This window comes from Camelus bactrianus, chromosome 15 (assembly GCF_048773025.1).
Source record: "Camelus bactrianus isolate YW-2024 breed Bactrian camel chromosome 15, ASM4877302v1, whole genome shotgun sequence".
In the NCBI taxonomy this organism is placed as follows: domain Eukaryota; kingdom Metazoa; phylum Chordata; class Mammalia; order Artiodactyla; family Camelidae; genus Camelus; species Camelus bactrianus.
The window spans coordinates 66,691,875-66,704,883 of NC_133553.1; the positions used below are offsets into that span (position 1 = coordinate 66,691,875).

General features: G+C 34.2%; 1 protein-coding gene across 3 annotated transcripts in view; it reads left to right on the forward strand.

Annotated features, from left to right (window-relative positions):
• ALMS1 (ALMS1 centrosome and basal body associated protein) overlaps window positions 1-13,009 on the forward strand; it is a 137,236-nt gene that overhangs the window by 28,351 nt on the left and 95,876 nt on the right. For all 3 annotated transcript variants that reach the window (XM_074341320.1, XM_074341322.1, XM_074341321.1), the window contains one exon: window positions 3,937-4,096. In XM_074341320.1, coding sequence (XP_074197421.1) covers window positions 3,937-4,096 — 160 coding nt within the window. The remainder of the gene's footprint in view (window positions 1-3,936; window positions 4,097-13,009) is intronic.

A 13,009-nucleotide genomic window follows, 5' to 3' on the forward strand; every position in this document is an offset into this window, starting at 1 on the left:
GTTATCATTAAATACAGTTAGACAATGTATGCGGTGTTCTTAATGTTACTTTCCTTTTCCTGTTTTCCCATGAATAAGATTTGTATGTTGTTGAAAAGCTACTAGTTTGGGTTGCAATTATATTTCAACCTTTAGGTTCAAGTAGTTAGAAAATGAACAAAGATAGTGTGATGAACTTTTCCTTTTTATTTACAATTTATTGAACATATTAAAAATTTTTAATGTAGTGAACGTTCTAGACAATGTTTAATTCTATTTTTCAATCTAATAACAGTGGGGGTGAAAATGAGAGCTAGCACTCTGTGCTCTGATGCTGAGAGGTTTACTCATGGTATGCCTCCGTTCATTTAGTCTTTTTGTCAGTCCTGTCAGGAGGCTCATTGGGAATTATTATCGTCCCCATTTTACAATTGATACTTAGAGTTAAGGAAACTTGCTCATGATCATTTAGCAAGTAGAGGAAAGAGTACTTGAAACTAACCTTATCTGTATCCTTAACCATCACACCATAAACGTCCTCTCTGTTTAACTGTTCTTCAGTGAAACCAAAGCTGAGATTTTGCATTATTTTGGCAAGACTGAAGGTTTTGAAGGAGATTGGTCAAAGTCAGTTTTAATGAGAATGAGAAACAAAGTATCAGTTTTAAAGTTAGAGTTTCTTTTTTTCTTACAGTTTTGTTGAGATATAATTGACATAGCACAGTAAAATTTTAAGGGATACAGGATAATGTTTTGACTTACATACATCATGAAATGATTACTGCAGTAAGTTTTGTTAACATCTGTCATCTCATATAGATACAAAATTCAAGAAATAGGAAAAAAAATTTTTTCTTTGTGATGAAGACTCTTTAAGATTTACTCTAAATAGCTTTTATGTATAACATACAGCAGTGTTAATCATATTTAAACTTACAAGTTTCTAATTTTTTGATAGTGTAGTTTTGTAAGTTACCTCAGCTTTTCATATATATAAAATATATTGAAAGGAATGAAGATATATATTCTGTTAATAGTGACGTGTTGAGAGATGAACTCTGACACAATGCCAAATTTTATTTGCCCTTAACTGTAGCTTTAAGGATATTTTTCAGTTCAGGGAGGATGCTGTTCTCTGTATTGTCTCTCACTCTTAGCTCTGGTCTGTGGTCTGGTAGATATGTAATGCTGTTATTAGGGAAGCAAGGAACCAGATATGGCAGTCATCTTCCTGCATGGCTCAGCTTGCTCTCAGGAGGCTTGCCTACTCTTTGGTTTCTTCCTTATTCTCGTCTGTGTCTCTGAAGAGTCATTCATACTTGTTTGCCTCATGTTGATACCTACCCATCATTCTCTAAATGATTATTTGGTTATCTACTTATATATGATGTAGCTTGGGGCTATGAAAAGAGCATGGAGATTGGGAGTCAAAACCCTGCTTAGGTGCTTTGTTAGCCTTGTATCTTGGGTAAATGATTTTAGAGGATCACTCTCCTTCCTCATCTACATAAAGAAATAGGAACAGTGATAATCAACCTCATATATTATCATATTAAATGGGGTAAGGTATATAGCTCTTATGTAGTGCCAGTCTGTTACTTCCCTTCACTTTATTGAAGCTAGACTACTAGACTCTTACCAGGAATTTCTACTCTCATTTGTTGTTTTGTTCTTTCTCTCTCCTTGGTCTGGTAGCAGCATATTACATTGTTTTAGCCTCTCTAATAAATAATGTTTTAGTATGCCTTATTTTGGCTGTGTAACTCTAAATATTATTTAAAGTTGACTCCTTAGATTTCTTTTTGTTTTGTTGGTTCCTCACTCCCTCCCAAAGACCTAGTTTCCTCTCAACCTTTAAATTCTTTTCTCTGTGGATGGCTAACACCTCTATTTTCAGACCCTTATATTTTTCCTGGGTAGACTTACATGCTATCTTGCATGAAATTTTCTTATAAATATTCCCATCACCTCGGATTCACGTTGCCTATGTCGGGATAACTCATCTTTTACCTAAAATCAGAATGACTTGTAGATATTCCCAGTTCTTATAGAGGTGTTAGCATTTCTTGGTTTCTTCCTTGTCTTTGATTCTGTCTTCATTATTGATTAAAAACTGGGAGATAAACCAATCTTGATTTTATTTTTTCCTCCTGACTCCTCGTGTTTTCAACTAGTGGTAAACACCTGTTGATCTCTTAAATAAATATATCTCATCTTTTTCATTCTGCATTTTCTTTTTTTATTACCTACTCTGATATCTATATATTTTGAAGCTTTGATATAATGAAATTTTATTGATGGCAAGATTGGAATAGAAATTGTTTTCCCTACATTTGGAAGCTTTAGGGAAAAACTGCTGTTAAAAACAGTGTGCTTGTGCACACACACAAGTATCTTACCTATCATATATGTGACCTATACAGTTGACCCTTGAACAACATGGGGGTTAGGGGCACTGATCCTCTCTGAAGTTGAAAATCCACGTGTAACTTACAGTTGGCTCCTTATCCCCAGTTCTGCCATATCCTCAGTTCTTCTGCATCCACAGATTCAACCAACCTTGGATCATGTAGTGCTGCACTATTTACTACTAAAAAAAGTCCACGTATAAGTGGACCTGAGTAGTTCAGCCTGTGTTGTTCAAGGGTAAGTTGTATGTTAATGAGCTGCACTTCAGAAACATCTCCTTCAGCAGTGGGATAATTCAAAACTAAGAACTTTGTGTTATGTTTACAGCAGGGCTTCTCTGCATCGTTGTCATTTTGGATTGGATAATTCTTTTTTTGTGGGGATGCTGTTTTGTGCATTTTAGGATGTTTAGCAACATCCCTGGCCTCTACTCACTAGATATCAGCTGCATTCCCCCACTAAAGTTAATGACAGTGAAAAATATCTACAGGCATTGCCACATGTTCCTTGGTGGCAGGGGCTGGGGAAGGTGGGAGAGTGCAAAATTGTTCCCAGTTCAGAACCATGGGTCTAGAGAAACCTGTATGGGCAGTAGAATTAGAGTATTTCTACATCCTGCTAGCTTCTGGAGAATGTTCATTACTAACTGAATCGCTTTGCTATACATCTAAAACTAACATTGTAAATCAACTATACTTCAATAAAAGTAACATTTAAAAAAAGAATGTTAATTACTATACAGTGAAAAAACCTTTATAAAAGGGTAGAAAAATTTATACTTATGTACATTTTTAGACTCTCTCCTGAGAAGGAATCCTGCAATAACCGTTTTAGGAAAATAAACATAGAAGTGGTGTATTGTTTTTATATGAGAGTATAACTGAATTTGTTGAAAAGTTGTGTATGTTTATGTACCAGCATCACTAATAATAGTTTCTAATTTCTTTTTTAGCAAGAACTTAATTGGGATGTGGTAAAATTTCAAGAGCTTCTTTTTCAGCATTTAACCTTTACTTCATTAGTTTATATTTCCCACTACTTTTGCTTCAAGAAATTTTCGGACTTGTTTTTTGGTAACTGATCACAGATACAGTTCTTTGATGCTTTTATTTTTCTTCTAAACATTTGTGGATTTCTTGAAAATATTCCTTTTCTCCCTTCCCTCCTTTTCCTCTTGTCTTCCCATAACACATCTCTCTTAAAAAAAAAAAATCCTTGAGCTTGTTAAGAATATTACCATATTTCAAATCCTGCAATGATCACACTATTGAAAGGACTAAACTTCTGAGTAATAGAACACTTATAGGTCTCCTATCTGTAATATTCTATACAAGCAGACTGCCAAATCCTCAGAATAATTTGTAGAGCCCTCTTGGAGTTAAACAAATAAAATATGACCTGTATATGAATTCAGGAGAGTTGAGAATATGATCTTAAAGAGCTGGTATAAATGCTTAGTACTTATTTGCGTAAAAATGAGGGTTGTTTTTTTTTTTAGCGGATGAAGTGTAAAATTAATCTTACTTTATTTTTAATCTCTTTTCACAGGTAGATCATTCTAATGTGGACATTAATCAATCTTTTTCATCTGTATCACCTCCATTTTTTCCTCATAAGCCAACTAGAGAGTTGGAGTATCACTCTTCAGATCTCAGAATGTTGAGGGTGTCTCCTGACACTGTGCCAAGGACTCTCAAACATTTAACAGGTATTAGAGATGTGGGTATTGTGTCCTTATGGCTAGCTTGTTAAAAATACCTTGCTATGGCTTTTTTTTTTTTTTTTAACTTTTGAACTCCTGCAATAATGTTAACTTTGGATTAACTGTATTTATAAATCCCTTGATCTTTTATTCATGAACCATTTGATTTTTCATTGCATTCTTCATGACAATGTTTAGAACTGAATTAGATGGAAGAGTCTGATATTAGAGTCAATTTGTTTCTGTATTCCTTTCTGTGACTTGAAGGGAAAAGGGAATTAAATGAGCACAAGAGTGGATACAAATAAGTTTTTAGAGAGGAAACTGAGAAATTAGTTTTGAGGTAGAAAGCAAGATTGTCTGCCAAGGGACGGGGGGAGAGTGGTGGAGATGAGTTAGGAGGTTTGAGGAGAGTGACTTGTTGAAGGCTTAGAATTTATGTTGAAGTGAATAGGAGATGGAACTGACCAAGGACAAGCAAAAGGAGTTGATCTGTGAACAAGGGCTGTCTTTCTATTTATTTACAGCTTCTTCATTTCTTTCAACAGTTTTGTAGTGTACAACTCCTATACTTCTTCATTAAATTAATTCCAAATATTTTAATCTTTTTGATGTTATTGTAAAAGGAAAAGTTTTCTGAATTTGACTTTCGGAATATTCATTGCTAGTGTATAGAAATACAGTTTAATTTTGTATGTTCATCTTGTAGCCTACAGTTTTGCTGAACTACTTGTTTATTATTTCTAATCATTTTTTTGTGTGGTTTTCTCATAATTTTTATATGTAAAAATATATAGAATATATATCTCATCAGCAATTAGAGATAGTCTTACTTCTTCCTTTCTAGTATGGATGCTTTTTGTATATTTCATTTCCCCAATTGCCCTGACTAGACCCTACACTACAGTGCTGGATAGTAGTGGCAGGAGCAGACAACCTTGTCTTGTGCTGGTTTTTGTGGGAGGGTATCAAGTTTTTTATCATGTTAGCTGAAGGATTTTTGTAAATGCGCTTTATCAGATTGAAGTCCCCTTTTATTAGTAGTTTTTAGAGTGACAGGATGTTAATTTTTGTCAGATGCTTCTTCTGCATTTTTTATAATTTTTGTATGGTTTTTGTTTTTTATTCTAATGTTATGGTGCATTATTAATTAGTTTTCATATGTCAAGCTATCTTGCATTCCTGGTTATATATGCTACTTGGTTATGGCATATAGTCTTTTATTTATGTTGTTGGATTCATTTTACCAGTAATTTTTAAAGGAATTTTATGATTATATTTGTAATAGATACTGGGTTTTGATACGTGAGTAACACTTGTATCATAAGTTGTGCTGGGAATTCTAGTTCTAGCTTTTGGAAGAGTTTGTAAAGGATTGGTATTCATTCTTCTTGGATTGAAGTCACTGTGGAGCTGCCTGTTCTTTGTAGAAGTTTTGGAATTACTAATCCCATCTCTTTACTAGCTAAAGTCTATTTAGATTTTATATTTCTCATGAATCAGTTTTCTTAATTTATGTTTTTCAGGGAATTTGTCCATTCCAGCTAGGTTATCTAATTTGTATAGCTGTTCATGGTATTCCCATATAATCCTTTTTATTTTGTTAAGATTGATAAGAATGACCCATCTTTCATTCCTGATTTTAATATAGTTCTCTCTCATCTAGCCTAATTTTGTCACTTTTGTTGATCTTTTCAAAGAAATTTTGATTACTCCTTTTTTTTCTAATCTCTGTTTTCTCTGCTTTTTAAATCTCTTTTATTTATTTCCATTTTAGTCTTTATTTTCTTTCTTCCATTTGCTTCAGTTTTAGTTTGTGCTTTTTACTGTTTCTTTTCGTGAAAGGTTAGGTTCTTGATTTGAGATTTTTCTTTTCAATATAGGTATTTACATTGATACATTTCTACTTTAGCTGCGTGCCCTACGTTTTGGTTTGTGGTGTTTTTGTTTTAATTCACCTAAACTATTTCCTAATTTCTATTTTTTTTCCATTGACCCCTTTGTTATTTGGGAGTGTGGTTTAATTTCCACATTTTTGAATTTTCTTTTGTTATTGATACCTCATTTAATTCCATTTTTTATTGGAGAATATGTACTTTCTAGGATTTCAGTTCTTTTAAATTTTATTGAGGCGTGTTTTTTTGTCCTATTGTGTTGTGTATCCTGTGGAATGTACCATTTGTGCTTGAGAAGAATCTGCATTCTGCTGTTGTTAGGTAGTATGTTCTATATATGTCTCTGAGTTCTAGTGGGTTTATAGTGTTCAAGTCTTCTGTATCCTTGTTGATCTTCTGCTAGTTTTCTCCATTTTTGAAAGTAGGGTATTGAAGTCTCCAACTATTATTGTTTAATTGTCTGTTTCTCTCTTTTCTGTCAGATTTGCTTCATTTATTTTGAGACTTTGATATTAAGTGTATTTGTGTTTATAATTGTTATATATTCCCATTGACTTGACCTTTTTGTTGTTATACATTGTTCCTCTTTAATTCTAGTAACATTTTTTTGTTTGTTCTAAAGTCTATTTTGTCTTATATCAGTATAGACACTCCAGTTGTTATGGTTGCTGCTGGTATGGCATATCTTTTTTCATCCCTTTACTTTGAGCCTACCTGTACTTTTGAACCTGAGGTGTATCTCTTGTAAGCAGTTTATAGTTGTATCTTTTTTTTCTTAATCCAGGCTGATAAACTTTACCTTTTGATGTGATTAATCCATTCACATTTAATGTAATTACTGATAAGATTGAATTTACATTTGCTAGTTTACTTTTTATTTTCCATGTGTCTTATATCTTTTTTGTTCTTCAATTCCTCCTTTACTGCTTTTTATTTTTTAATTTTATCCATTTATTTTTAATTTTTAATTATTTTTAAATGGAGGTACTAGGAATTAAACCTAGGACTTCATGCATGCTAAGTGTGTACTCTACCTCTACCACTGTACCCGCCCCCCCTTTACTGCTTTTTATTGCATTAAGTGAATATTTTTCAGTATTTTAATTTCTTTAATGATTTTCTAGCTAATTATTTATATTACATTATTAGTGGTTATTCTAGGGCATACAAAATTTCTTAATATACCAGAACATACTTCTGATTTATACTATCTTAATTCTAGTGTGATGCAGAGATTAACTCCTACATAGCTCTATTCCCTCTTCTTTTTTGTGTGTGCTATTATTGTGATACATACTACATCTGTGTTACAAAATCAGGAATACATTGCTACATTGTTATAATTATATAGTTTTATGTATTTTCAAGAAGCTGAATTAGAGCAAGTATTTATTTATAGAGGTTGTTATATTAATATTCTAATTTACCATTCCTTATTCTCTTTATTTGTCCTGTGGACTTATTACCATCTAGTATTATTTTCTTGCTCTACTCTAACTTTGCTCCCATGTACCTTCTTTTCATTTTATTGTTGACTATGTTACATTTCTATATGTTACAGCCCCAATAATAATTATATATATATTGCTTTATGTAAAGTTACTTTTAAAATTATTTAAGAGAAGAAATGAAAGAATGCAAGTATGCTGTCTTTTTGTAACATAATTATCTTTACTAGCACTATTTGTTGTGTTATTAAATTGGAATTACTGTTTGGTGTCATTTGCTTTCAGCCTGAAGAATTTCCTTTAGTTTTTCTTGCAAGATGAGCTTACTATCAACAGATTCTCTCAGTCAGCTTTTGTATATGTGCGAATGTTTTTATTTCATCTTTTTGAAAGATAGTTTTGCTGCATTTTGAATTCTTGGTTAACAATCTTCTTCTTTCAGCAGTTTGAATATTTCTTTCCACTGTATTCACCCTTTATTGTTTTTGACGAGAAATCAGCTATTCTTACTAGTGTTCTCTTGTATGTGATTTATTTTTTATTGCTGCTTTCAGGATATACTTTGTCTTTCAGCATTTTGATGATGATGTGTTGGTGTGGATCTGTCTGTTTATCCTTCATTGAGTTCATTGGGATTCTCAGATGTGTATAGGGTAATGTTTTTCATCAAGTTTGGGAAGTTTTTGGCCATTATTTCTTTCAGGCTCCCCCATTATACATATGTCAGTGCACTTCATCTTATAGCTCTCTGAGCCTTTGTTCATTTTTATTCTTCCTTTGGTGCCATTCAGATTGCATCATCATGTTCACTGATTCTTCTGTCTGTCCCTATTTACTATTGAGCCTCTAGGAAATTTTTCATTTCAGTTATAGTTTTCAAACCCAGAATTTTCATTTGTTTCTTTAATAAGTTTTGTTAGTTTATTTTCTGTTTGATGAGACATTGCCATTACCTTCTTTTAATTTTTAAGCATCATTTCCTTTTCTTCTTTGAACATATTTATAGTAACTGTTTTGAAGTCTTTGCTGGCTAAGTCCAACATGTGGGTCCCCTTAAAGGCAGTTTCTATTGCTTACTTGCTTTTTTCACGTGAATGGGTCGCTTTTCTTTTTCTTTGCATGTATCAAAATTTTTTATTATATTTTCTTGCTTCCCTCTCCCACTGTTAATGATTTAGATGTCTTCTTTTACAATTTCATGTTTATTCTGTTTGTAATTTATGGTAGTTATCACCTTTCCAGTTATAAGTTTCTCATTTTTGTAGCCTTCTGCTTCTTTTCTATTTAGAGTAGACAACATTTTTTATTATAAACTGAAGATTTTAGATAGTATAGTATTGCTGCTCTGGATACTGATTCCCTCTCTGAGCTGGGAATATTTGTTATTGTTTTGCTAGTCTAGTGACTGGGTTGGACAAGTTCAGCCAAGTCTGTTTCCCCTGCAGGATACATCTTCTGAATTTCCCCTCCAGAAAGTAGAGTCTTTGGTATGTGTATAGCCTCCCTGACCTGTGATCTCCCTCCATCCCCTCTCCTATGACTATGGTTTTAACAGTTCTCTTTTATTGTCTCTTTTTTCATCTCCCTATTAATCTTCTTGCTTGTTGTCCACTATTGGTAACAGCTGTTAGCCTCAATTTATTGCTAGCTAGCTGATTGCTGTATTGTTTTCAACAATTCAGCAATGCCTTGAGGCATAAATTACTCCATAGTCTGATGCAGTCAGTGTCAAGCCCTTTCTCAGAGATAGTCTTTTAGGTCAGTCTTGGGCTTTCTTTTAAACTTCTAGCTTGTCTACTGTATGGCTTATTTGAATCATGTAGCTACTAGCTTCCTCTTAATTGCTTACCACTAAGATCACCATTGTTTTTGAGTGTCCTTAAGCTTGAACTTCCCCATGCTTTATTCCAAATACAGTCAGTCTCCTTATGGAGATGTGTGGAGATCCCTCTTCTTACAGCTTGTCTCTCCTCCTGGGGAAAAGCTTTGTGACTTTGCTCTGGGGGTTGGGTCAGTGTCCCACTTATATTGGAGTAACACATCCCTTCTCTGTGGTGTTGGGTAGGGGTGGTTTTCCCTGGTCTTCTTGGATTGCCTCTTCTGAAGTGGAACCTCCAGCCTGTGAGTTGGGGTTGATTATAGCATTTTTTTCTCAGCCTGCCATGCCTGTGGTAAATCTTTAAAAGTGGGGAACTAGACAGATGCATCCTCTCTCCCAAGACATCCTCTCTGTTTACCTCTTTACCATATGTAATATTTCTTTTTTTCCGGGGTGGGGAGGAAGGTAATTAGGTTTGTTTGTTTATTTATGTATATTTTAATGGAGGTACTGGGGATTGAACAGGACCTTGTGTATACTACGCACACTCTGCCACTGAGCTATACCCTCCCCACCATTATTTCTATTGATGTGTCTAATTGTACCAATTTAATTACTTGGTTACATCTCATTCCTCCCAAAAGACCCTAAGATCCTGAATGATAGTATTGTGGTGTAAGGCCTAAAATTAGATTCAGTATTATGTGCAATCTTGACATCTGAATCTCGAGGGCCTCAGAAGGCCTTACCACAAGTTTTATTGCTCTGGCCAGCTGTGCCCTCCAGCCAGAGGGAAAGGCTCCCCACCTGGCTAGTTCTCCCATTAATCAGACCAGCTGCAATCTACCTAGTCCTCAACCAGATAGGTTTCGTTCCCCTACCAGCTGGGGAAATTATTTACATTCCACATATAAGTGATATCATATGATGTTTCTCTTTCTCTGACTTACTTCACTTAGCATGCTGCCAATGGCATTATTTCTTTCCTTTTTATGGCTGAGTATCCCCGGGCACACGTGTGTGTGTGTCACATCTTCTTTATCCAACCATCTGTCGATGGACATGTAGGTTGTTTCTATGTCTTGGCTGTTGTAAATAGTGCTGCTGTGAACATTGGGGTGCATGTATCTTTTCGAATTAGAATTTTATCCAGATACATGCCCTGGAGTGGGATTGCTGGATCATATGGTAAGTCTATTTTTAGTTTTTTAAGGAATCACCATACTGTTTTCCATAGTGGCTGCACGAAGTTACAATCCCACCAACAGTGCACAAGAGTCTCCTTTTCTCCACATCCTCGCCAACACTTGTTATTTCTTGCCGTTTGAGTAATAGCTGTTTCAACAAATGTGAAGTGATAGTCTCATTGTGGTTTTGATTTGTATTTGCCTAGTAACTAATGATGTTGAACATCTTTTCATGTACTGGTTAGCCATCTGTATGTCTTCTTTGGAAAAGTGTCTGTTCAGGTCCTCTGTCCATTTTTTAATCAGATTGTTTTTTCTTGTTGTTGAGTAGTATAAGTTCTTTACATATCTTGGATATTAGAGTCTTAGTGAATTTGATTTGCAAATATCTTCACCTATGTAGTAGGTTGTCTCTTCACTTTGTTGATGGTTTCCTTTATGGTGCAGAAACTCTTTAGTTTGATGTAGTTCCTCTTGTTTATTTTTGCTTTTGTTTCCCTTGCCTGAGGAGACATAACCAGAAAGATAGTGCTAAGAACGGTGGCAAAGAGTATACTGCCTATGTGTTCTTCTCAGAGTTTTATGGTTTCGGGTCTTACATTGAAGCCTTAAATACATTTTGAGTTACTTTTTGTGTATAGTGTTAGATGGTGTCTAGTTTCATTCTTTTGCATGTTGCTGTCCAGTTTTCCGAACACCATTTACAGCGCAGACTGTCCTTTCTCCATGATACGTTTTTTTGCTCGTTTGTCTTACAGTAATTCTCAATATAAGTGTAGCATGGACTCTCAATTTTGTTGCAGTGATCTGTGTATCTGTTTTTCTGCCAATGTCATGCTATTTTGATGACTATTTGAAAATTTGAAATTAAGGAGTGTGAGACCTCTAGCTTTTTGTTCTTATTTCTGGAGATTGCTTTGGGCATTCAGGGTCCTTTGTGGTTTCATAAAAGTTTTAGGATTGTTTCTTCTATTTCTGTGAAAAATGCCACTGATATTGTTATAGGGACTGCATTGAATCTGTAGGTTACTTGAGGTAATATGGACATTTTAGCAGTGTTAATTCTTCTAATCCGTAAGCAGAGACTATGTTTTCCATTTCTTTTTGTCTTTTTCCACTTATTTCAACTGGGTCTTATAGTTTTCAGTTACTTTGCTTTCACCTCGTTGGTTAAATTTATTCCTAGGTATTTTATTCTTTTTGATGCGCTTGTAAACGGGATTGTTTTCTTAATTTCTTTTTCTGATCGTTCATCATTAATGCATAGAAATGCAACTTTTTTGCATATTGATTTGATATCCTGCAGCTTTACTAAATTCAGGTTTTGATGGAGTCTTTAGAATTTTCTATATGTAGTATCATGTCATCTGCAAATAGAGACAGTTTAACTTCTTGATTTCCACCTTGGATGCCTTTTTTCTTTTTCTTGCCTAATTTCTCTGACTAGGACTTCTAATACTATGCTGAGTATAAGTGGTAAGAGTGGGCATCCTTGTCTTTTTTCTGATCTTAAAGGAAAAGCTTTTAGCTTTTCTCCATTGAGTATGATGTTAGCTGTGTGCTTGTCATATATGGCATTTATTATGTTGAATTACATTCCCTCTGTATCCTTTTTGTTGAGAGTTTCTACCATAAGTGGTTAGTAAATCTTGTCAAATGCTTTTTCTGCATCTATTAAGATGATCCTATGATTTTTAACCTTCATTTTGTTAACAAGGTGTATCTCATTGACTGACTTGTGGTTGTTGAACCATCCTTGCATCCCTGAAATAATTCCTACTTGATCCATGTGTACGACTCCTTTAACGTATTAGTGAATTTGGTTTGCTAATATTTTGTTGAGGATTTTTACATCTGTATTCATCAGGAATATTTGCCTGTTATTTTCTTTCCTTGTAATGTCCTTGCTGGTTTTCCTATCAGGATAATGCTGGCTTTGCAAAATGAGTTTGGAAATGTTCCCTTCTCTTCTATTTTTTAGAAAATTTTGATAAGGATTGGTATTAATTCTTTGAATGTCTTGTAGGATTCAGCAGGGAAACCATCTGGTCATGGATGTTTGCTGGGACATTTTGAGTACTGATTCAATCTCCTTACTAGTCTGTTCAGATTTCCTGTTTCTCCATGACTGAGACTTGGTAGGTTGTATGTTTCTAGGAATTTATCCATTTCTTCTAGGTTGTCAAATTTACTGGCCTGTAATTGTTCACAGTAGTCTCTTATCCTTATTATTGCTATGGTATTATTTGTAACATCGCTTTCATTTCTGAGTTTGAGTCCTTTTTTTTTCTCATGAGTCTAGCTAAAGGACTGTCAATTTTATTTATCTTTTTAAAGAACCAGCTCTTAGTTTCACTAATCTTTATATTGTCTTTTTACTCTCTATTTCACTTATTTCCAGTCTGATCTTTGTTATTTCCTCTATTGACTTTGGGCTTTGATTGTTCTTCTCTTTCTAGGTCTTATAGAGCTGTAAAGTTAGGTTGTTCATTTGAGGTTCTTCTTATTTCTTGATGTAGACAGTTATCACTACAACCTTCCTGTTTAAACTGCATTTGCTGCATCCCCTA